The 26,355-nt window shown below is 44.3% G+C and overlaps 1 protein-coding gene across 6 annotated transcripts in view; it reads right to left on the bottom strand.

Annotated features, from left to right (window-relative positions):
* Positions 1 to 21,362, bottom strand: part of PUM1 (pumilio RNA binding family member 1) — a 191,264-nt gene extending 169,902 nt beyond the window's left edge. For 5 of the 6 annotated variants that reach the window (XM_030217567.1, XM_030217569.1, XM_030217570.1 and 2 more), the window contains exons 1-2: positions 21,278 to 21,362; positions 1,760 to 2,133 (exon numbers count right to left, since the gene is read on the bottom strand). In XM_030217567.1, the coding sequence (XP_030073427.1) occupies positions 1,760 to 2,122 (363 nt within the window). In that variant the 5' untranslated portion in view covers positions 2,123 to 2,133; positions 21,278 to 21,362. Of the gene's footprint in view, positions 1 to 1,759; positions 2,134 to 11,258; positions 11,342 to 21,277 lie in introns of those variants that run through there. The other variant, XM_030217568.1, reaches the window with a different exon arrangement.
* Between the last annotated feature and the right edge of the window lie 4,993 nt (positions 21,363 to 26,355).

The following is a 26,355-nucleotide window of genomic DNA, read 5'->3' as shown; positions in this document are numbered from 1 at the left end:
GCCTCATAAATAGCGCGGGTTTTTTTTTGTTTGTTTTTTTAATGCTGTGAGGAAAGTTGGAGCCAAACAGCTACAGAGGTATTCCGGAGGCAGAAGAGGGTGGGAAAGGCAGGGAAACGGCAAACCTATATGCCTGCATCCACTCAGGGGGAAGGGTAAAGCAGGGAAAGGGTGAACCTATGTGCCTTTAAAGTGGGCTCCACTTAGCCACAACACCCCTGCTACAACTGGCAAAAGCACAAGAGCCACACCAGGCAGAATCTTCAAGGAGCTGAACAAGCTGCGTCCAACCCTGCTGAGAGATAGAGAAATACCGAGAGGCAGATGGAGCTAGCCGTCCTAGAGGGACTATGGTTTTCAGTGTTCTCTATCTCCCCCTGCTGGTAGGTGGACACAACCCATTCGTAATGGATTCATCTGCTGCTGATGACAAGGAAGTGGTAGATATATAGTATTGCAAATGATCCATTTACCCCAACCTAAAGATGTCCTTACCTCTGAGACAGATCCGAAAGGTGTACTAAGTTTCTGGTCTTGCAGATGCCACAGAGTCTGCCACGAAGCATGCCCAGCCATGTGGCACGCACACGTAAGACTGCCCTGACTCTAACCAACCATGGTCCGGGGCTCCAGCATCACCCCTCACTCTCAGGTACACTTTGCCTGCACCATGGAACAAAGTTAATCTAGGCAAAGCCAATTAGGCAGTAAAAAAAAAACCAAACCAACCAACCTGGGAGCTGCAGTAGAGCCCAGAGGGATTACTACTACTACTACTACTTAACATTTCTAGAGCGCTACTAGGGTTACGCAGCGCTGTACAATTTAACAAAGAGAGACAGTCCCTGCTCAAAGAGCTTACAATCTAATAGACAAGTGAACGGTCGGTCCGATAGGGGCAGTCAAATTGGGGCAGTTTGGATTCACTGAACGGTAAGGGTTAGGTGCCGAACGCAGCATTGAAGATTACACCCAAATAGGGCAAGCAGGCAAGGGGCAGTGGAGAAGAGCTTCGTGCTCAACCAGGTCAGGGTCCGGAGACCAGGTAATCTGGAAGCGGCTGTAAAGATCAACTAAACTGTGTAACTGTGCCCAGCAGAGTGGGGTGCTAGGCCAGGGACCAAGAACACCAGACAGCATGGCCTACCACCTACTGAGGTAGAGAAAATATTGGATCTTTCCAGAGAGCACCAGCAGCTAATACTGAGGAAGTCACAGATAAAACTCAGTACCTAGCTACATTGTAGGGGTTATCTCCTATGGAAGTACAGAAAAACTAAAAGTTATATGGTATATTAATATAATATTGGATTGATTTTGTCTCAATTCATAAAACAAAAAATTCTGTATTTTACCCCCGAGGGTGGCAATATCCATATCAAATTTTATTGATTTGTCTGTCTGTATACTTAGGTGATCTGTGTATATTATTAAATTGTTTATGTAGGTTGAATTAATCCTATGTAGTTTTGCTTATATTCTGTTTTGTAGTTTTAATTGCTTTTTGCTGTTTTGTTTTTGGAAATTACCTGGCCTCTTTTGATCTGACTGCACTGCATCCCATACAATGTTTGCAGTATGTTTTTCACATATGGCTGAGCCCAATTAAAAAAAATAAAATAAAATAAAAAACAAACTTTGGGACTAGCTGCTCCCTCCTGTTATGCCACTATTTTCAAAAGAAAAAAAAACAACCACTAAATGCTGCCAAATTATTTCATTATCTAATCAACACAAAATAAATGTAACATTTTTTTACCTGATGTTCTGCATGAATGTTATCCCCTGTTGGCCAGCGATGTTTGCTGTTGTTATATCCTCCTCCGCCACTTCCTCCTCCCCCAAGCTGCTCACCATGTTGCCTCTGAAAGAAGTAATCCACCATTGCGTCGTCCTGAGAACGGCCTGCAACTCCTATCGTTCCAGGGACTGGACTGGAGTGTGTCCCCGCTGCAAGTGCCTGATTTGCAGCTGGTTGTTGCTGTGCCTGGGCCCCTGTTCCAGATGTCAACACAACAGGCATGTTGGGATTAGCTGGATCTTGAGTGTGCTGTTTCAGGTGGGGGCTGAATGAGTCCTGCCAGAGCACTGCTTTTCTCTTCAAGACACATGCAACGCTCATTCCACCAACACCTAAAGGAAACAGTTGCAAAGCTTTATCAGTTTAAGAAAAAGCACCTACAGCTCTAGTAATTTACCTTATCCCCATTATCACCAGGACTTTTAAAAACTTTATTTACAAAAATTTCCTCAGAAGATTGAACAAAATGTGGCAAGATCCATGGGTTTGATTTCCGAGCCCCTAGAGAGGTGGTCTCAGCTATGGCATACAACTGCAACACCCATAGCCACTCAAGGGTACCAAGTTCCAAAAGGAGTTAGTCTATGGCAAACATCAATGTAATGGCTGGGCTAGCTCTGGTGTGGATTTATAAAACAGGTAAGGGCCAACAAGTAGCGGAGTTCAAAATGAAAGTTATGGCACTTTATTCCAACACAGGTCAGCTTCAGCTGAATCAAAGAAGACAAAGAAGCACAAGAAAAGGAAAAAAAAAAAAAACCCCATTTATTTAGATGTAGAAAAATAGGCATGCCAACTTCCAATTTTCTTAAAATACAGTTTATCCAAAAAGGGAAAAATACAGTTAAATTTTTACTTTTCATACTTTCCCAGTCAAGCTTTGCAGGTATATACGGGAAAATTAGGTTCTTACCTTGGTAATTTTCTTTCCTTTAGACATAGCAGATGAATCCATTACGAATGAGTTGTGTCCACCTACCAGCGGGGGGAGATAGAGAGCACTGAAAACCATAGTGCCTCTTGGCCAGCTAGAGCTATCTGCCTCTCAGTTTTTGAAGCTTCCAAAGCAGTGTTAAACCACAAAGTAGCATAACATGAACTTTCCTCACAGCGAACGAACGCCCCAGAACAGATGCAGTAATTCAAAGGAGGGACGAACTCAACCTCCTGTAACAGAACAGAAATTCTGAAGAGTGTTTTCCAACGTCTCCCACTGAGGGAACATATCTACAGGAAAAACTGAACCCAAAACAGCATTAATAAGCACGGGGCACAAAGGTAACAAAAAACAAAAAAAAATTAAAATCAATCAATCAGGGAGGGCTCATGGATTCATCTGCTATGACTAAAGGAAAGAAAATTATCAAGGTAGGAACCTAATTTTCCCTTTCTTGTATCAAAGCAATCCCTAGATAGGGTGGGAACAGGCCACACCAAGCGCCAGCACTTGTGCTCCAAAATGCGCATCCCTCCTGACAGCCACATTCAGCCTGTAATGTCAGGCAAATGAGAGCTTAGAAGCCCATGTCGCTGCACTGCATATCTCTTGAAGAGAGAGTGCTCCAGTTTCAGCCCAAGAAGAGGAAATCGCTCTTGTGGAATGTGCCTTAAAGGCTTCAGGCAGAGGCCGGCCAGACAGCAGATATGCTGAAAAAATAGCTTTAGACGCTGGAGAATCTCTGCGAGGACCCGACAACAAAACAAAAAGGTGATCAGAGGTCCTGAAAGCATTTGACATGTGCAGACACTGCAACAGAGTCCTTCGCACATCTAGAAGGTGCAATTGCAGAAATGGGTCTCGACAGGACAGCACATGGAGCTCAGACACCCGTCTCGCCGATGTAATGGCCACCAAAAAGACCGTCTTTAGGGTCACATCCTTCTCCGAAGCTCACCTAAGCGGCTCGAAGGGCGAACGCTGAAGGGCCTTTAAAACTAACCCCAGGTTCCAGGCCAGACACGGAGCCCGCACGGGAGGACGGAGCCAAAGCACCTAAGAAACCGTGCCACCGCCGGATAAGCAGCCAGGGAGAGGCCAGCCACCTTCCCCCGAAAACATGCCAAGGCTGCAACTTGAACACACAGGGAATTATAGGCCAAGACTTTTTGTAAACCATCCTGCAAAAGTATCGGCGAGACCAAAGCCCACATGGGTGTAATCGCTTTAGCAGCACACCAAGCCTCAAACTGACCTTGTTGGAATAGCCCTTATCCCTCAATTGCGCCCTCTCAATAGCCATGCCGTAAGACCAAAGCGGCAGGCGTCCTCCACGGTTACCGGCCCCTGTGACAACAGGTTTGGTACCAGAGGCAAAGGAAGGGGAGCCTCCACCAGCATCCGCCAGAGGTCCACATACCACGGCCGCCTGGGCCAATCCGGGGCAATGAGAACCACCTCTCCTTGATGTAGCCGAATCTGCAGGAGTACTCGCCCTATTAAGGGCCAAGGAGGGAACACATACAGGAGGCCCTGAGGCCAGGGTTAAGCCAAGGCATCCAACCCTGCCGAGCGAGGATCTCTCCGTCTGCTGTAAAGCACGGGACTTGGCATTTGCGCTTGACGCCATAAGATCCGCTACGGGCATTCCCCATTTGGCACAGATCTGAAGGAACACTTCGTCTGCCAGTTCCCACTCCGCTGGGTCGATTTGATGCCTGCTTAGATAATCTGCTTGCACGTTGCTCTGACCTGCAATGTGAGCTGCTAACAGAAACTGCAGATGTAGCTCGGCACAGTGGCAAATCTGCGCGGCCAGTGCCCTGCACTGAGTGCCGCCTTGTCGATTTATGTAGGCCACTGCTGCTGTATTGTCCGACAGAACTCTTGACAGCCAGTCCCTCCAGGGTCGTGTGAAAGGCCAGAAGCCCCTGGATTATCGCTTTCAACTCCAAGCAATTGATGGACCACTCCGACTCCTCGGGTGTCCAGAGACCCTCGGCATGCCTTCCCTTGCAATGTGCTCCCAGCCCTGCAGGCTGGCATGTTACCACCAGGTTCCAATCGGGAAGCGCTAGCGGCACTCCTCACCGCAGCATGCTGTCTGAGAGCCACCACTCTATACTGAGCCAGGCCGCAGGGAGCCACGTGAGTCTGCGCTAGTAATCCTGAGATATTGGAGACCATCGTTGAAGCAGGGAACACTGCAGAGGTCTCAGGTGCGCTCTCACCCAGGGCACCACTTCCAAGGTGGCCGTCATTGACCAAACAGCTGGACTATGTCCCAAGCTCGCGGGTGAGGCATCCTCAGGAGCAAACGGACCTGGTTCTGAAGCTTGCACCGCCTTTGCTCAGGTAGAAAGACAAACCCCGAGGCTGTGTAAAACCTGACCCCCAAATATTCTAGAGATTGAGGGGGGGAGGGGGGTCAGGTGACTTTTGGGTATATTGACAACCCAGCCCAGAGATTGCAGTACTGAGACCACTCTGGCTGTTACATGACGACTCTCTTCTGCAGAGTCCGCTCTGATGAGCCAGTCGTCAAGGTACGGGAGAACCCGGATACCCTCTCGCCTGAGAAAGGCAGCTACCACCACCATTACCTTGGAAAAGGTTCGGGGAGCTGTGGCGAGGCCAAAAGGCAAGGCCCGAAACTGGAAATGTTTTCCCAACATCGCAAACCGGAGAAACCAGTGGTGCGGGGGCCAAATAGGAATGTGCAAGTAAGCTTCTTTCAGGTCCAGAGACATGAGAAACTCTCCTGGCTGTACCGCCGCAATGACCGAGTGCAGGGTTTCCATGCAAAAATGCTGCACTCTTAGTGACTTGTTGACTTCCTTTAAGTCGAGTATGGGCCTAAAAGACCCTCCTTTTCGCAGCACCACAAAGTAAATGGAGTAACGACCGTAGCCGATCTTGGCGGGAGGCACAGGGGCCACCACCCCGAGGTGTAACAAGCCTTGCAAGGTCTCCTCTACCGCCGCCCGTTTGACGGCAGAGCCGCATCGGGACGCCACAAAAACATCTCTCACCGGAGCATTGAATTCTAATCTGTAGCCATCTCTGATCAGGTTCAAAATCCACTGATCTGAGGTAATCTTGACCCATTCCTCGAGAAAGAGGGAAAGACGTCCTCCAACTGCAGGAATCGAGGAGTGGGCCGGCGCACCATCATTGAGAGGGTCGCCCATGAACTCCAGGCCTTGAGCCAGCCGCTGCAGAACGTTTGTCCGAGCGAAAGGAGTTCCTCTGCTGAAAGCGGGCACGTGAAGTAAACCAAGCAGAACGGCCCGGGCGGTACCTTCTAGCTTCACGGCAGCGAGGTCTGGAAGAGGAGGGAACCGCCTGACCCTTGGAAGGCCGCAGCCTATCCTCGGGTAAGCGCTGGGGTACAGCTTCCCCCAGGCCTTTAACAATTTTCTCCAACTCCTCACCAAATAGAAGGCCCTGGAAGGGCAACTTCACCAACCTTTGCTTAGAGGCCATGTCAGCCGCCCAATGCCGTAGCCATAGAAGGCGGTGAGCAGCCAACGCCACAGGCATCTGTTTAGCCGAAGCTCTGACCAGATCATAGAGGGCGTCAGACAAAAAGGACAAGGCCGACTCCATCCGCGATGCCACCTCCACAAGGGGCTCCGCTCCATCCCCGGGCTGTTCCACTGCCTGTTGCAACCAAGCGAGGCAGGCTCGAGCACCATAACAACTGCACACAGATGCCCGTAAGGCTAGGCCTGAAATCTCAAAGGACCGTTTGATTGCAGACGTCGGTCCTGCATGTCCTTCAGGGCGACCCCTCCCTCTTTTTCGTCACAGCCGTGACTAGGGCATCCACTTTAGGCACGGCCAAGCATGCCAAGTGCTCCTCACTGAGAGGGTATAAGTGCCCCATTGCCCTGGCAACTTTCAAAGGCCCCCTCAGGGTCAACCCAGTGAGCCGAAATAAGCTCTTGGAGTCATGCAAAGGAAAGGCTCGAGCAGGCTTCTTAGTACTTGCCATCCTCGGATAACCAGAGGAGGCTTCGCCCATCACAGGATCTTCAATAGAGAGGACATGTAAGGTATCAGAAATAAGCGCTGGCAGCTCCTTGCGGTGGAAAATCCTAACCACAATGGGATCATCTGGATCCAGTGGCAATCCTACACCTTCCTCTGGCTCTTCAGACCACAAAGGCCTGCCAGACCCCTCAGAATCCCCACAGCCCGACCACCGGGGGGTGGGGGGGGGGGGGGGAGGCGCCACTCTCTGAAGGGGAATTTTACACTTTTGCGCTTGTCTTGCGGCCGTCTGGGGGGGGGGGGGTGGGGGGGGGGGGGGGGGGGGGGGGACATCTGACGGCAATCCCAAGCCGGTCTCCGCCGGAAGGGAACCATGTAGCAACGCAGAGTCAAACATCTGCGGCAGAGCTCTTTTAACATGAACGCTTTATGTAAAAGAAACACAAACTCAGGGGAGAAAGGCTCACCCTGGCTTCCCGGTTCCAATCCGGGGTAAGCAGCTCCTCTGGTAGCCTCCATCCGAGGCTCCCCTCAGGCCTCAGACCCCTCCGCTCCTGCGGGGGGTCGAGCCCTGCGGCGCATCCAAGATGGCGCCTGCTGCCAGCTCCACCAAGCGGGAAAAAACCTCGCTCGCCATGCTTGGGTCGGCCCTGACGTCTGAAGAGCATGATTTACAGAGCCCCGCTGCGGATCTGCGCTTGCCACAACATGAACAGCGCTTAACAACCTCCAGAGCCATCGCAAAAACGGCGGAAAATTTCAAAATGCCAGATTTGCGCCAAAAACTTCCCAATCACGGGCCCTCCCCGGAGGAGCTACAAGACTCTCTTACCACACCAGAGTCACAGAGCGCCGGTCATGCTGCACAGACAGAAGGAAGCCTCAGAATCACGCTAACAAGCGTGTTGCTTTTTTTTTTTTTTTTTTTTAAACGCTGTGAGGAAAGTTAGAGGCAACAGCTACAGAGGCACTCAGGAGGTCCAGGAGAGTGGGAAAGGCAGGGAAAGGAAAAACCAATGTGCCTGCATCCACATAGAAGAGTGTGGAAAAGGCAGGGAAAGGAAGAACCAATGTGCCTGCATCCACATAGAAGACTGTGGAAAAGGCAGGGAAAGGACATACCAATGTGCCTGCATCCACATAGAAGAGTGTGGGAAAGGCAGGGACAAGGCAAACCTATATGCCTGCATCCACATAGGGGGAAGGGTAAGGCAGGGGAAGGGCGAACCTATGTGCCTTTAAAGTGAAGCTGCAATAGCCACAACACCCCTGCTACAACTGGCAAAAGCCCAGGAGCCAACCACCCCAGGCAGATTTTTGAAGGAGCTGAATAAGCTGCGTCCAACCCTGCTGGGGAGATAGAGAATACTGAGAGGCAGATGGAGCTAGCTGGCCAAAAGGCACTATGGTTTTCAGTGCTCTCTACCTCCCCCTGCTGGTAAGTGGACACAACCCATTCGTAATGGATTCATCTGCTTGATGACAAGGAAGAAATATTTTCTGATTCGTTTTAAATGTATTACTCTGCATTGTGTGCCCCCTGTCCACTCCACTCAGTACTTTATACTTCCTTTTTTTATGGGGACGGGCAGGGATGGAGGAGATCACTCGCGGGGACGGAGGAGATTACTCACGGGGACGGGTTAGATTCTAAAGGGGATGAGCGGGGACAGGTCGGAATGGGTTGCATTTCTGTCCCCGTGCAACTCTCTAGTCCATAGTCTGTTACTGAGAAGGACATGGGGGAAGCCACTGCTTGCCCTGGGATTGGTAGCATGGAATGTTGCTACTCTTTGTGCTTCTGCCAGGTACTAGTAACCTGGATAGGTCACTGTTGGAAGCAGGATACTAAGCTAGATAGACCATTGGTCTGACCCTGTATGGCTATTCTTATGTTGTTAAGGAAAGGAAATTATCAGCAAGACATAATTTCACCTTCCTTGTCATCCGGCCATACCCCTCTACCCAAGTGGGATATACCGAAACAGATCTACTGGATGGGGGGGAAGACAAAGCCCCCTTAATGACGGCTCTGCCAAAGTCTGAGCAGGCCCCGGCTCAGCACGTCCAACCTGTGATGTTTCACAAAGGAACGACCATACTGTCACTTTACAAATCTCCTCTGGAACCACTGCCTGGCCCTCTGCCCAGGAAGTGGACTGAGCCCAAGTGGAGTTGGTCCTCAGACCATGAGGGACTGGACGATTCTTGCAAATATAGGTAACCTGAAAAGGTTTCTTGATCCACCTTGCAATCAAAGCCTTGGAGGCTGCCTGACCCTTTCTAAGGTAGCCTCCAAGAATAAACAAATGATCCAAAAGATGGAAGTTATTCATCTCTAACAGGTACTGCAATCAACATCCACCAAATGCCCAGCTTGTGTAGCCTCCAACTTGCAGTATCAGAACCTTTCACCAAAAAGGAAGGCAGGCAGACCTCCTGACTGACATGGAATGCAGACACCACCTTAGAAAGAAAGGAAGGAACCCTATGAAGGGAGACTGAATCCCTCTCAAAGGAGAAGCAGAAATCACTAAGAGCAAAAAAAAACAGTAAAGACTATTATAGGAGTCTTAAAACCGATATTGAAGAGTGCATTGACATCACGGAATAAGATACATGCTATTAATCAACTGGCACTTTCAAATAGCTTTGGTATTATGGACTGGCCTTTTAAAGACCTTCAAAAACTAGATGTATGAACGAGAAAACTCCTCCATGCCCACAAGGTCATCTATAAAGAATCAGTGTATGCCTAAGCTGTATGTTCCTAGATCTGAAAGAGGGATGGGTCTCACAGAAATAGATTACACCTATCGAGATACTTTTGTAAGCCTCCAGGCTTATCTGATGGCATCATCAGATCCCAATGCACAAAAGGTGTTGAAATATGAAAGAAAAAACTTCAAGAATCCACTTCCATCATTAAACTTGGACAAGCATTCCAATGAGTAGAAGGAATGGGTGAAAATCCATCAAAACCAAAAGGGAAGGAAGCAAATGGAGTGAAGGAGTGGCCTAGTGGTTAGAGCACCGGCCTTGCAATCCAGAGGTGGCCGGTTCAAATCCCACTGCTGTTCCTTGTGATCTTGGGCAAGTCACTTAATCCTCCATTGCCTCAGGTACAAACCAAGATTGTGAGCCCTCCTGGGACAGAGAAATATCCAGTGTACCTGAATGTAACTCACCTTGAGCTACTACTGAAAAAGGTGTGAGCAAAACGGAAATAAAAAATAGAATTTGCAAAGGAAAAGAAAAAAATCTCTTCAAGGAATTGTATCAGCAAGGGAGGAACAAGTGGAAAATGCATAAGTACAACAGGAACTATAAATTGTTACTCCAGGAACCATTCATGGATCAACAACGGACACATGAATGGTTAAGGAGAGGTGAACTGAAACCTAAGGATGAGCGATTGATAACTGTAGCCCAGGACAGTGGATTAGGACAAAAGAGTTTACAGCAAGCATTGAAGACACTAGTGTAACAGATATCTATAGATTGTCAGAAAGAGCTAGAAACTCATCTCATGGCTGGCTGTGAAGTGCTGATAGCGGAAACTTTTTATACAAAAAAGCAGAACAAGGTGGCACACCTCAATCAGTAGAAACTCTAAGCATAGCATCAATGTACCGATTGGGGGGGCTGTGTCTACAACTTAACTTAATCCCCATACTATCTGTAGTCTGATAATACTGTCACTGAAGCACAGCCCCCAAGGTCACTGATAAAAAGTGGGAGAGAAATTATGGAGGTCCAAAGAGGGTGGGCAAAGGGGGAGAATGTGGCACCAGCACTAACAATACCTATGAAGTAACCCAGCACAAAGACATGACATTATCCGATGATGGAAACTCATGCTTACAAAATATTAACACCAAAGGAAAACGACGACTGGCAAAAGGATATTTGTACAAAAAGACAAAAATAAACAAAACACTGCTTCCATAGATTTTGTATGTCTGAAAATAATTGTGTCAATGCCAAGAAGTCAACTAAAATATTATCAAAAACCCAAACTGGGTATATCAAACAGAACACATCATTACAAGCGGTTTAAATATATTCAGGTACTTATTTTGTACCAGGGGCAATGGAGGGTTAAGTGACTTGCCCAGAGTCACAAGGAGCTGCAGTGGGAATTGAACTCAGTTCCCCAGGATCAAAGTCCACTGCACTAACCACTAGGCTACTCCTCCCACAAGGAAAATAAGGAAACAGTGACTCTGGGCAAGTCACTTAACCCTCCATTGCCCCAGGTACAAATAAGTACCTGTATACAATATGTAAGCCGCATTGAGCCTGCCATGAGTGGGAAAGCACGGGGTACAAATGTAACAACAACAAAAAAAACAATTACTGCATAGAGTACAATGAGGCGTATTTTCAAAGCACTTAGACTTACAAAGTTCCATAGTAATCTATGGAACTTTGTAAGTCTAAGTGCTTTGAAAATGAGCCCGATAGTGGTTGTATACTTAAATCATATAACAAGGGAGAATAAGAAAAATTAGAGAGCCTTACATTCCAGATTATTTGTTGTTTCTCAGAGGTTCAGTCTTTCATTCGTCAGTCCCATGTATCGATAACCGACATAATCAGTGAAGCACTAAAAATCAATGTGCCATACATCAATGCATGTACAATACAGGCAAGCTAACACTCTTACTAAACACTATCAAGACACTATGTAAATTTGTCTTCAACAAATGCCACCATTAACCCGACCTGACATCAAGTTTCCAAAATCTGAATCAGAGGTTGGTGTGCTCTATTATTTCCAACTACATGATCATAGTGCTGTTGTCCAGCGCCATTCAAACTTCCCCACTACAATCTGTTCAAATAAAAGGGCCCCAGTACTGCAGATCAGAAGTTAAGCCAAACTTTCATTGTCTCTACATTCTAAACATTTTTCTGAAAAAGAAGGAAAATTTAGTTCATACCTGGTAATTTTCTTTCCATTAGACCCAACAGATCAATCCAGAGACTTGCGGGTTATGCCCGTCTACCAGCAGGTGGAGACAGAGAATGCCAGAGCTCTGCCAAATAGGACCCTATACAGCAGCCTCATTTTCAGTATGGCCAATAATAGTGATGAGAAAGAACAAGAGAGAAATCTCCTGCCTCATCATCGGACGAACTCTATAACCACGAGAACTAGTAGAACACTAAAATACTGAAGAAATCAAAAAGTCTGACCCGATGCCGACGACTGCAACATGCTTTCCCACCACCAGGCATTGTGTGTTCCAGGTGTGAATATACCCTATTTCTTGGACTTTTTTTTTTTTAAGGATTCTTTGTGAACCATTTCTATGAACATTCCTCATCGAGAGACCTAATCAGACAGAGGAATACTGAAGATCGCCAAGATACAGGGTGGGCCAATGGATTGATTTGTTGGGACTAATGGAAAGAAAATTAGTAGGTATTAATTTTTCCATCCATAGCATTCCGCAGATTAATCCAGAGACTTGCAGTCCTCAAGTAGGATGGCAACCCTGCCATCAGAACCAAGGCCCCAAAGGTTGCATCTCTCCGAGCCAAAACATCCAACCTATAGTGTCTAGCAAAGGTGCGACCTAAGTATCACATAGTGGATCTACAGATTTCCTCAATAGACATGGCCTGCGCCTCTGCAAAGAATATAGCTTGCACTTGCGTAGAGTGTGTCTTCAAATGCAGAGGCTTCCTCGCCAAGATGTAAGCGGATGAAATGGCTTCTTTAAGTCACCATGCTATAGTAACTTTAGACGCCTGGCCAGCCTTCTTACAGCCAGCAAACACCACAACAAGATGATCAGATCGACGGAATTCGTTGGTTACCTCCAAATAGCATCTGAACATTTTCCCTTCTAGATCCTTCACTGACCTCCCCTATTGTTTTCTCCAGCATCCTCATTTGCATTGTACTATGGTATATTTGTTTTTGTAAACCGCTTAGTTACCTGTCTGGATCTATTTTGCAGTACATAAAGTCCAAATAAATAAAATAAATAAATCACTAACAAGTCCTAAAGATTTACAAGACACAGGGAATAGGCAGCTGTTCTCAGCTGCCAGGTCCTTCAGGGTCAGCCTGCCTAGCCACATGGTTGGCGCACTAAGACCTTCCAGATCACTCAGTACTTCCCCCCCACACCGGGTCTGGCTCCTCAGGTTTGCCTGTTTTTTTTTTTTTAAACAGCAAAAGGTAGCTATGTTTTTGTCCATCCGTCCCCCCCATTAGCTCTATTCACTTATACAAGAGATAAAGCTAAGCGATGCAAAAATAAAGCCAATTTTTTTTCTTTTATTGGTGCTACAGGGGAATCAAACAAAGAAATGCAGAGGAGGGGATGAGGACCCACATCCCCTGTGGTAAAGGCCTCACAGAGACCAAGCTTCCCCATGCTAATACTCATGTGTGATGGCTTGGGGCTATGGAGCCAGGCTCCACGCTCATCCAGGACTGTCCGTGAACCAAAAATCTGGGAGTACGCCATTAGGTTCCACCAAGCTGTTCAGAAGTAAACCTCCTGTTCTACTGAACCCTGACAGCAGCTGCGTTGAGCCATAAGGGAGCACCAAAGTTGAGCTGTATGGTCCAATAACCATTCACTTGAGACAGAGAAAATACTAAACATTACAGGGCTGTGTGATACCCTTGAGGGGTGAATCACAAAGAACTACTTTCTTTTTCTGTCTCCATTTGCTGGTCAACGAACACAACTATTCGCAATGGTCTAGAGACTGGTCTGGAATGGACAAGGAATATACTTTAACAAAGTATCAAATATGATTATCAACAAAAAGTTTCACAACACAAAGTAAAATGACTCCTCTCCACAGAAGCTAAAATAAAGAGCACACAAACAGGCTGGTCAGTGCGACCTTGGTGGCAAATAAAGTAAAGGAAACACTGCTACAAGAGAGGATTGTGCAGTTTCAGGAATCTAAAGGATTACAGGATCCGAGGCAGCATGGTTTTACTAGGAGACTGAAGCTGATCCATTTCCTTCACGGGATGACTAGAGTTTGAACAAGTGAGTGTGCTAGATGTAGTTAAGGTTTCAGTTAAGCCTTCGATACAGTTCAGCACTGAGCATCCAGAGTATGGGCCCTAAAAATGACTGCTTAATCCTAAAATCTATGAATAATTGGCAGACATATACTGGTCTAAATCAGATGGAAGGAACTGCATCAAAGAATTGAAGACCAAAGAGGAAGCTATATAACAATGACTGTTATAACAACCCAAAACTAGAAAACAAAATAGAAAAAAAAATTATTACATGTGGTTGACAATGAGGAAAAGGTCTCATAAATCACCCAGTCTATTTCTCCATTCTTTTAATTTAAGGAGCCTAATCTGAGAATTTTGGTAATAACTATAATCATTGACCAAAAACCTCCACCATCCTATAAGCCATATGCTGAGCACAAAGAGTTAATTAAACAAATAAAAACTGTGCAAGATAACTGGTGGTGCTTTGAAAAATAAGGCAATGTGATACTTATCTCCAACTCTATCAATCCCGACGGACATCCTTTTCGCCGTCGCTTTGTCAAGAGACAGAGCTTGACCTGGAGAAAAAATAAATCACTCTTCCATGTTGGTGAACGTCCACCCAACAATTAATTATTACAAATGAAAAAATAGAACTAAGACTTGCAGTAGCCTCACTTGCCTGCTGCTGACACCACATTACAAAAAAATGGCGGCGTCTTTTTAACAAGCGATGTGAAAAAAACACCAATCCGCTGGATCAACAAAAGCTGACATTCTATCGTCAGGCATCTCATTTACATAAAGCAACCCCATTGGATACAAGTGTTTAAACCTAAGGGTTCAAGTGTACTTAAATGAAAAATCCAGGAGAGTTCTCTCTGGAGTTAAGAGCTTGTTGACATCACGTCCACATACAGGGGGGAAAACGCAATCAACAACGAAGCACCTCAGATCTTCAAAACTAAGTGCATATGTTATACAATAGGAGTACCCAATCATTGCTTAGATATACAAGATCTGTGTTCGATGATACGTCTGTGCAGTGTTCTCTTGGTTTTCCCGACACACAACTTGTTGCATGGGCACTTTAAAATATATATCACATGCATCGATTGGCATGTAGTATGATGTTTCAGACAGTACCATTTCTTGTCCACTAGATTCAAAAAGCCCTCCAGTTGCTCAGTGATATCACAGGTTTTACATCCTGGAACAAGACGACAATAAATGGTACTCTCTGAAACATCATACTACTTGCCGATCGACGCATGTGATATGTGTTAAAGTGCCCATGCAACAAGCTGTATGTCGGGAAAACAAAGAGAACACTGCACACACGTATCATCAAACACAGGTCTTGTATATGTAAGCAACACTTGGGTACTCCTATTGTATAAGATTGTATAACATATACACATAGTTTTGAAGATCTGAGGTGCTTCGTTGTTGATTGCGTTTTCCCCTCTGTATGTGGAGGTGATGTCAACAAGCTCTTACTCCAGAGAGAGCTCTCCTGGATTTTTCATTTAAACACACTTGAACCCTTAGGTTTGAACACTCATATCCAATGGGGTTGCTTTATGTAAATGAGATGCCTGACGATAGAATGCCAGCTTTTGTTGATCCAGCGGATTGGTTGTTTTATCACATCGCTTGTTAAAAAGACGCACCGCCATTTTTTCTGTAATGCGGTGTCAGCAGCAGGCAAGTGAGGCTACTGCGACTCTTAGTTCTATTTTTCATTTGTAATAATTAATTGTTGGGTTTTTGGACGTTCACCAACATGGAAGAATGATTTATTTTTTTCTCCAGGTCAAGTCTGTCCCTTGACAAAGCGATGGTGAAACGGATGTCCGTCCGGATTGACATTGCTTTATTTTTCAAAGCACCACCAGTTATCTTGCACAGTTTTTATTTGCTTAATTAACACTTTGTGAAAGCATATGGCTTATAGGATGGTGGAGGTTTTTGCGTATGCCTTGTAGCGCTATAGAAATGCTAAATAGTAGTAGTAGTAGTGGTCAATGATTATAGTTATCACCAAAAGTCTCGGATTAGGCTCCTTAAATTAAAAGAATGGAGAAATAGACTGGGTGATTTATGAGACCTTTTTCCTCCTTGTCAACCATATGTAATAATTTTTTTTTATTTTTTTTCTAGTTTTGGGTTGCTATAACAATCATTCTTATACAGTTTCCTATTTGGTGAAAATCTGGTCTTCAATTCTTTGATGCAATCCCTAAAAATAACCGACCAGGAGGCAAAAAGGGTAGGGGTAAATGGAGTTCTCTCTGAGAACAGGGGCATTTCCAGTTGTGTGCAAGGGATCAGTCCTTGGTCCAATTCTTTTCCACAATATCGCTTTCAAGAAATGTTGAAAAGCTGAAAGGTCTGCCTCCGTGCGGATGACACCAAAATCTCAACGGCAGAAACACTGGAAGGCGTGGATCAACATGAGGAACGTACCAAAGGGTATTAAGATTTAATACTAAAAAATCGCAGAGTTATGCATTTAGGATGCAAAAACCCAAGGAACAGTACAGAATAGGGGACAAAGTACTTTTGTGTACAAAAGAAACAGGATCGGGTTGTGCTCATATCTGACAATCTTAAGGTAGTCAAAAAGGTAGAAGACGCAAGAGCAAAAGAAAAATGAATGCTTGGGTGCACAGGAAAGGAATACAAAGAAGAAAAAAAAAAAAAAAAAGAGGCAATGTGCCTCTCTCTACATGTCTCTAGTGAGACCTTATCTGGAATACTGTGTGCAATTCTAGGTATCACACCTTCCAAAGGATATAAATAGAATAGAGTTTATCCAGAAAGCAACTCCTAAGATGGTCAGTGGTGTTCATCAACCCATATAGGGTCAGACAAAGATCAAAATTTATTATATTCCACCATTTTCACGCCCCTGCCAGACAAACTCTTTTTAGAAAGAAAAACTAATTTATCAAGAGCCATTTCTACAGTACCAATATGTAGTGCATACAAAATCATGCTGAAAGAAAAAAAAAGGTTAATTTTAGAAGTAGGCACATTATGTAATTCTGTAAGTATGAGAATATATATAGTTTGAACTTCACCCAACTCCACTCCCAAGATTGCCCACTTTCCAAATACATAGAAGCACATGTGAATTCAACTCCTATGTATGGGCTGCACAGGAGGAACTTCCATGTTATACACACAAATCCATTACAGAAATTGATCTCCAATTTCAAGAAAACAAGTCAAAGTTGAATCAGCAAACTAGCTCAGACAGCTGTGTAACGCAATGCCAAAATCTGAGATTTGGGTAACAAACTTGTTACAGGCCCAAACGATGAAGTTTAAACTTAGCAGGTAATTTGAGTACTGCTAGACCAGTCCCAGTGAGTGGGGCTATATCTTTCCTTCCAGCAGATGGAGACAAAAGGGCAAAGCTCAGAACAGACTTCACACCCCATAAAGAGAGCTAGTGCTACCTTCAGCATCTCAGTACCCTATATCAAAGCTAAAAGAACTCATGGCAATTGATGTGCTTTGGGTTTCCAATTTAGCAAACCCAAACCCAATGCAGTCAAAACTTCACTAACCCAAGGAATGAGATAAATACCATACACCAAGGTTACAACTAGGCCAGCTTACCTTCAGAATGGGCTACAATATACTGTTACCTTTCTGAATGTACATATTTATAATGTTTTTTTTTAATGACAATCAAGATATTTTACACATCATTAATAAACACACAGATATAGAAAATTTAAAAGAATAAAAGATCTAACACATTAAAAATTGTAGACTTGAGCAAACAGATAAGTTTTCAGACCCTTCCTGAAATAAAACAGTTGTACTCAACTCCAATGACAACTCATTCCAAAGGTCTAGACCCATGACTCTAAACATTTTCTCTTTCTCCATTTAACATATTTCACATGTCATAATGAGAGCCCTCGATCATCACATCTTCCATGGGTGGACTCCAGACTGGTCTGGAATGACTCAAGGAAGGGAAATTAACAGGCAAGTTTAAAATGTCACCTTCCTCATTATCCATGCTAGACCAATACAGAGGAGTAGGATGTGCCAAAGCTCTAATCAGACCATGCAGGAGAAAGACATAATAGCTCTTGAAAACGCCTAGATGCTATCCCTCCAGACCTGCATAACCATGCTGGGCCATTTAGAGTATGAGTGCAAAGAGACAATTACCATCTGGGTTGACAGACTCTTAATTCTGCCTACAAGGACTCATGCACTCTGGAGTTGGGTCACCAGTTGGTGTGCTTCAAGATGATCACCCCCTTGATTCCTGAAATCAATACCAAAGGCCACTGTGACTTATTAAGTCACTACTACTACTACTATTTAGCATTTCTATAGCGCTACAAGGCATACGCAGCGCTGCACAAACATAGAAGAAAGACCGTCCCTGCTCAAAGAGCTTACAATCTAATAGACAAAAAGTCACATCAATGGATCAAAGTCCTATCTGAATATAAGGAAGGGCAGAACACAAAAAAAGTCAACAAAGAACTGAAGACAGACAAAATAGAAACAGAACAAAACAAAGAGCAAAGAAGCCAAAGGAAAGCATGAAAAAAAATTTATCTGGTTCCTAGAAATGACTGGCTCGCACCTAAGCACTGAATTGGCAATGACAACTTATTCTGATTACATAGTTATACAGACATTTCTCAATCACCCAAGCTTATGTACACAAATGTATCTCGACATTGCTTCTTCATGGTAAACACAGAGCGACTGATGTGATAGACTAGTTTACTGGGTCCTGCCATGATGCCCATACATTAAAACATCCATGTATATTTTAAAACATTATTTTTTTGTATTCAATGTTTTAGCCAAACAGTAGCAAACACAAAATAACAAATGCACATGTGAGTGTGAGCCTTAGGAAAGTGGCATTAAAAAGAGTTAAGGAAGCTTGCAGTAAGTATTAGTATGCTATGCCCTTCCTTTTGTACACTGTTCATAACTGCTGTAGCCAATGTTGTGAAAGTGAATATGCAGTATCATGCATACATCCAGTCTTCCTGAATTCCAACTTTTACCATATGAACCACACTTCAGACTTTGTCATAATCAAATATGTGCAATGTCCATAAGATCGTTTAAAAAAAATGTTAAACTTCAAACATGACACTTTCCTAATTCCTGTAAAACACTCTCTACTTTCTTTTAAAAGCAAGGGTGTAAAGAGAACAGGAGTTTCACAACAAAAAAAACTTATTTCTCCACTATAGGGTTAGACCATGAAAGTGTTTTTGTAGAGCACAGCGATGACAAACTGTGGGAAAGTGTTTTCAGCTTCCTGACCTAAGATTGGGCTGAAGTCACAATTGAACATGCTCAGATCAGTTCTGCCATTTGATTCTAGATATTCATTACATCAGTGAAGCAAAACTGCATATGAGTATTATAATAAAGCAGCACAATTCACAATGAAAACATCTAAAAAAAAAAAGACAAAAAAAAGCACCTATTTGTTCTTGCAGGGGTATGCAAGGCCTCAGTGATTTTTATGTCATATGATGATTTGAATATTATGATTCATCTAAAGTAATTAATATCTTTCTGCCAGAAATTTAAGCCCTTAATTTCAATGACTCAAGCTGCAAATAAAACAATGTTTTAAGATAACTTACAAGTAACATACTCAAAACATTCTTACATACCATATTAACTATTTGCTGTACATAGCTAACAGTAACAAACATGGCTACTGATAATTAATACCAACACCAGTTAAGTGTCTCTGCAAATACTTTGCTTTTCAAACTGATTATAATTCTTACTCATCACTTAAACATTTCTATCCTGCACTACCTACCATTCCATGCAGGTTACAGTACAAATATAATAAAAATGAAATAAAAAGATAATAAAAAAACTTTGACATATTAAAAATAAGATCTGGATTAAACCAGCCTATAATCCCATTTTAATCATTATCCACAACTGTGTAAGTTCAGTTTTTTCCCTCTGACTCGAGGAAAACTGATTTAACTATAGAATAAGAAAACTAAAAAGATTATGAAGGAAAAATGTGGGGAAATATATGTTTGTAAATAGTACTGTACTATTATGATACAGAACACCAGACATTTTCTCAAAGGAAAAAAGTCTCAAATTTCTTTGGAGTTAGTTTCAGATCATTTCTACAAGTCAGTTATGAGAACAAAAATTGTTGCTTTCTGGGCAAAATAAATGTTTACAGTATCAACCTGCTACAGCAAGTGTACTGAACCCAAGTTCAAGACACATTTCTCTCTCTCTCTAAAGAAACTGTATAAAATCTCAGGAAATTAATTGGCCTCAGAACAAAAATGGAAATGCATCCTTGTTACATAAGGCCCTCAAAATAGTGCAACTAACATAATTTCTTTTTCTAATCTTTAGCTTTCAAAATCAAACGAGACAACCCAATATAAGCATATGGTTTCACTTTGAATTACATGGAGGTATGTGTATTTGTTCAAACCTATAAACCTGGAAAAGGCTGACATTTTCAGCCAGCCTGAGCCTAGAAGGGACAAAAGCCTTCAGGGAACATGCAGCAGGAAGAATGCGGTCTTTTAACTCAAAAGCTGAAATCACTTAAACCTTCTTTATTTAAGAAAAAAAAAAAAAAAAAAGACGACCCCATACCCAAAGATTAAATAAATTGTACTTCCTGAAAGTTACAAAGTGCCACCAACAACAAAACAAGCGTGAGTTTGTTATATATAGCATAGAGGCGATATTTTCAGCATTACCAGCTGAAAACTTACCGAAACACAAATAAGGATATCCACATCATCAACCTTAAAAGAGCTACAAAAGGCATCTCTCGTATTTTCAGGCCGTGCAACTTAGATAACAGGCAAATTGTTATCGTCCTTTGAATAGTGTTTTCCCATCCCCCACCTTTCCCATACACAACCACTGTCAAAAAAAAAAAAGGGGGGGGGGGGCAGACACACAAGGAAGGAAGGGCTTAAACACCAAACTGGCCCAAAACTGATTATTCAACGCAAAAGCGTAGGTAGATTATCACGGTCCAAACACAAAGAGGATTTGACTTGGGGGGAGGGGAGAGCTTGGGATAGCACAACAGGAAATATAAATACATGCAGATAAAGTGTATGCGCCTATAAAAATTATATATGCATACACATATAGGTGCATATATATACACACATAAATAAACACACATATATACATACATAAACCATACAGGTCGGACTCGAAAGCTGAAAGCTGAGAATATCCTTTTCCTAAAAAGAAATGTGAACTAGTTTCAATAAACCCTGCGCGTTTTTAATACAGGCTGACGAGCACCTCGCCCTCGCTGCTTTGATATAACAATAGCGGCCTTGCCCAGGCTCCAAAACACGGGCAAGGAACAGCTAGAAAGAGAAACAAACACAGGAGCCGCGGCGGCGGCCCGTCCAGGGCCTTCCATCTCCCCCCCACCGCCGGCCCGCAATCCCGAAATAACAGCAGGGCCAGAGAGAAGGCAGCGCCGAGAAGCGCTCCGACCCCGCTCGGCGCCGATACTCACCGGCACAGCGCTAGGATGAAGTCGGATTTCAAGCCCGGGACCGTCCGCCTCCCTGCTTTCACTCCGACAACATGGCGGCACACTGGGGACTGCGCGCCGCACTGCATCATGGGCCAGCTCCGGCCGCAACTGGAGCCGGCGTTCTGCCTCCTCCACTGGAGCCTGGGAGCAGGTCTGGGTTGCTATGCCAACCCCGGGGCTGTGAACTTGTAAGAAGTGCATATACGTACGTGTAATATGTAGGTATATATTTATATATATATTTTTTTTTTAACAAAGCATTCAGATTCTTAACAGGGGTACGTACACGTATGTACGTCTCTCTTGGAGTATGCAAAGGTTAAATATACAACTTGCTTTTTTGGCATGGAACCAACCCGTGAAAAAGTGCTGGGCTCGCGAGAGATGAAGAGCAGGTAAAGAGATTTGGCTGAGGCCTCTCTGGCTGCTAGGAGGCCGCTCCTTCAAGATGGTAACATGAAGGAGACACTTGCCCTTTTTCTTGTTTTAGCACGTTTTCTCAAATCGGTAGTAGATCAGAAGAATAGCCTAGTGGTTAGAGTAGGGAGCTGACAACCAGCGAAATTACTAGTGTTCAAATCCCATAGATGCTTTTTTGTGATCCTGCACAAGTCATGGTAATCCTTAATTACTTTAGATATAATCTTAGACTGGTAAATTCTAGTGGACCTACATGTAACTCACCTTGAGTTAGTACTGAAAGAGTTCAGGCCAAACAAATAAATGAAGGCAGGGCCACAGAGAGACTGAGCTGGGCCCGGGGCAAGGCAGCCTCCCCCCAAGATTGTCGCCTCCCTCCCCTGCTCCCAGGCCACCGGTGCCGTAGTCCCCACCAACCTTCCCTCAGCTCCCTTCTGTCTGCCATCCAATCCCCTTCATTAAAAAAAAAAAAAAATCTCGAAATCGGCAGCGCCTTCTGTGTGAAAGCGGCACATCGCCTCGGGCAGGCCTTCCCTCACGGAAATAGGAAGTTACATCAGAGGAGGGCGGGACACAGTGCGCTGTGTGAAAGCGGCCGATCGCATCGGGCGGGCCTTCCCTCACTGTGTCCCGCCCTCCTCTGATGCAGCTTCCTATTTCCATGAGGGTGGGGACACAGTGAGGGAAGGCCCGCCCAAGGCGATCGGCCGCTTTCACACAGAAGGCGCTGCACTGCCAATTTTGAGATTTTTTTTATAAATGCAGGGGACCGGGTGGCAGACAGAAGGGAGTTGAGGGTAGGCAGATGGAGACTGGGGACTGCGGCGCTGGCGGCCTGGGAGCAGGAGAGGGTGAGAGACCCCGGCGCTGGGCCCTCCTTGGAGTCCCGGGCCCGGGGAATTTTGCCCCCCCCCCCCTGCGGCCCTGAATTAAGGACCCCAAAGTAAGAAAGATGCAGCAGTCACAAATGGGGCTCCTTGGGTAGAATTTGCACTAGTGTCTCAAACATGCGCTGTTTTTCACATATTTTATCCATAAGAACATAGGGTCTCTTTTACAAAGCTGCAGTAGCAATTCCCGGGTGGCAAATGAGAGGAAGCCCATAGGAATTGAACAGGCTTCCGCTCATTTGCTGCGCAGGAAGCGCCAAAGCGCTAGCACAGCTTTGTAAAAGAGGCTCAAAATGAGGAAAGTCATGCAGAGTCAAACCAAAGTCCATTTTGCCCTGGTTTCTGTTTATGATAGTGGTTAGTTCAAGTCACAACTACTTATTAGGCCGATGCTAAAAAGTAGATCCAGTTTTTCATAGCATGTTTCAAGGGATGAGCATCGACTTTCCCCAGTCAGGCTAATAATTTTTTCGGACTTTGTCTCCAAAAACTACCACATCAGTCACCTTGATCACATTCTCTAGCAATAGGTTGCACCTTAATTATCTGCTACATGAAAAAATACTTTCAACTGTTTTGTTTTCTGACTGCAGTTTGGAAGGGGTATTTTGTGGAAGTAATAGCATGTATTTCCATCTATATACATAGGTTTGTTTGCTTGCAGAGGAATGTGGCCACAGACTAGTGAAGATTCCTGGAGCCAGCCAATTAGTACCCCATCCCCCACCAGCTGAAGACATGAACAAGAGCACAGGACCCACAGAGCTACCAAGTTGCCCAGTTCCAGGAGTGAGACTTTTTTTTGCCAATCCTGGTTTTAAATTTACATCCCAAAGCAATGTGGTATTTGTAGTTCCTAATTCTACCCCTTGAAAATCAATGCTGCAGGTCCTGTAATGTACCAGGATGAAGGTGGCAGAAATCCAGAACTGGCCCACAATCTCCCTCCTGGAACTGGATAACTTGGAAGCTCTGCAATTATTAAACAAGCAAAATGACAAGTAAAGGGTCATGGATTTGATATATCACCTTTGTGTGAGTTCAACCAAAGCAGTTTGCAATTATTATATGGAGGTACTTTACAGTTAACGGTTTACAATTATGAATAGTCAAAATCAACAGAACTGAAAAATAAAAAATTAAGTTAAAAGTTAATTTTTACCCAGATGCACAAAAGTCGCTGTTAAATACCAAGTGTGTCTATATCCACAATCGATTCTGAAAGGAAATTGCATGCAGATGAGGTGCACGGAAATTTTGCAAGGCTTAGTAGGGAAAGCGCCTTGCACATTTTGTGGAAAGCATCTCTGTTCTACACATGCCCAGAAAAAAAAAAAGGCAACAACCATGTCGCAGGCATGTCTAGTGACATTACATGGAGTTTCCTTTTTTTCCCCACAACAACTTTTAAACGCTACTGTTAACGTGCGGGAAACACACATATAATACATGCAAGTAGCACATTTCACAGACACGTGCAGATACTATTTTAAAAAAGTTCCATGACAACTTTTTAACACTACTGGTACGTTTTGGACACGCATTCATATAATTCACGCACATGGCACATTTCACACACGTGTGCAGATGCTATTAAAAAATGCAAGCAGACTGCTCCACCTAGAAGTTATCCTCATGCAACGACATCTTCAGACCTGCTGGAGTATTTTGAACATTAAAGGTATGTGCTGCTTTCTGTGCATTGCTCGGAATGCTCATTTTAATACTATTGAGCTCGTTGTAATACATTTGCATAGGATTATCCGTAGCTTCTACCACAAACAGTAAAAACAATATAGAACCCCTTTGTGCATTAGACACTGAATAACGTGCACGCTAAACTGGCTACAGCCTAACTCAAACGTTGATTTGATATTTCAGAAGTAACTAGTACAGAATTAAAGGAATGGGAATTGAGATTTGCAGAGCCACTAAGTTACCCAATGCAAGGAGGACGATCTCAAGGTAGTCCTGGATTTCTGACACCCCTATTCTTGTGCATTATGGGATCTTCAGCACTGATTTCAGTGCATAGTAGCATTAGGGGCTACAAATAAAAAGGCAGTAAAGAAATCCTGATGAATAAAATAATTACCAAACTGCGTTTTAATGTAAGTTCAAATTCAGGACTGGCCCAAAAGTATCCCTCCTGGAATATCTGGGGGTTATTCAGCTCAAATATCTCTTTCCAATATGCCTTTTCCCTCTCTCAGTGAAAAATATTTGGGGGTGAATTGAATCTTGTGAATCAAAATTGTCGTTTCAGTGATTATAGCAGTTCCAGATAGAGAGTTGCACGGGGACAGAAATGCGACCCATCCCCACCGGAATCAAACCCGTCCCCGCTCATCCTCACCAGAATCTCCTCCGTCCCCGTGAGTGATCTCCATCCCTGCCCGTCCCCATAAAAAAAGGGAGTATAAAGTACTGAGTGAAGTGGACAGGGGGCACACAATGCAGAGTAATACATTTAAAACGAATCAGAGAAAATATTTCTTCACTCATTAATATACTGAATCTTAGAAAAAGGGCAATAAATACATAAAACAAACAAGTTTTTCCCACACTAAAATAGAGAGAATTATTGGTCACCCAAACAGCACAGTGCCATCAACAAAAGACACAAGTGAGTATGCTAATGCTTTAGCTACAGTAAAACAGCTCACAAACAGCCAGTTCCCACCATGAGAGAAATAAACTGCCTATACACATATAAAAAATAAAAGTAGTCCGCTGAGCTCACCTCTGTGCAGTTCTCTTCTGTGGATACCAAGGTCTGGCAGTGCCTAGAAGACTCACTACGTACAACTTGAGCGAATCTCCTGCATGTGTCGAACTTGAGTTGAGACAGAGAGAGACCTGGGTGAAAACGTGCAAGTGCTCGTCAGGGACGTCCTTTTTTTTTTTTTTTTTTTAATAAATTATGGATAAAGGACATCTAAGTGTTAGGCGCTCAAGTCCCACCTTCGCTATGCCTCCAACACCCCATTGAAATTTAGCCGTCCCTGCGATGGAGCAGTTAAGGACGCCTAAAATGGACGATTCTTTGAGAAGGACATACATGCGCCTTTGCTATGCCCGGCACCCCCTTGAAATATTTGGCCGTCCCTGCGACGGAGCAGTTGAGGACGCCCAAAATGGACGTTTCTTTGAGAAGGACATCCACGCGCCTTTTTAATGCCCAACACCCCCCCCCCCTTGAAATTTGGCCGTCCCTGCGAAGGGGCAGTTAAGGGCGTCCTTCTTTTCCCACTGGAGGAGAGCTTAGTGTCTCCGGGGCGATTGGCGAACCAGCACTGCAGCATGATTGATGCGATAGGGGCATAGATCAGCAGAAAAGCAGCGGGCTCTCGCAAACAAAAGGTATGTGCGCGGCGTGTCCCCACAGGAATCCCGCCAGAACATCCTCCATCCCCACAGATTCCCGCATGTGTGTTTCTGTCCCCACGGCACTCCCACTGACTCGGAGGGATCACCGCAAACCCCGTTCCCGTGCAGACCTCTAGTTCCAGAGTAGTTTCAGGTCAGCAGTAATTTGTTGATGTAGCCCTGTTTATCCTGTATCCCCCTTTTCCACATCCCATTGTATTCTGGAACTTCTAGTTTTGTGTTTTTAGTAGGAAAAAAACAAAAATATTCAGTGGTCTAGTAAGACAGTAATAAAATTCAGGTTTAAACTCATTACATATGGTATCTTGTTGGGTTGACTGGATGGACCATACAGGTCTTTTTCTGCCATCATCTACT

The sequence above is a fragment of the Microcaecilia unicolor genome, chromosome 11 (genome assembly GCF_901765095.1).
Source record: "Microcaecilia unicolor chromosome 11, aMicUni1.1, whole genome shotgun sequence".
Lineage (NCBI taxonomy): Eukaryota > Metazoa > Chordata > Amphibia > Gymnophiona > Siphonopidae > Microcaecilia > Microcaecilia unicolor.
The sequence above is the reverse complement of the archived record's forward strand: the minus strand, read 5'-3'. Positions and strand labels throughout refer to the sequence as shown.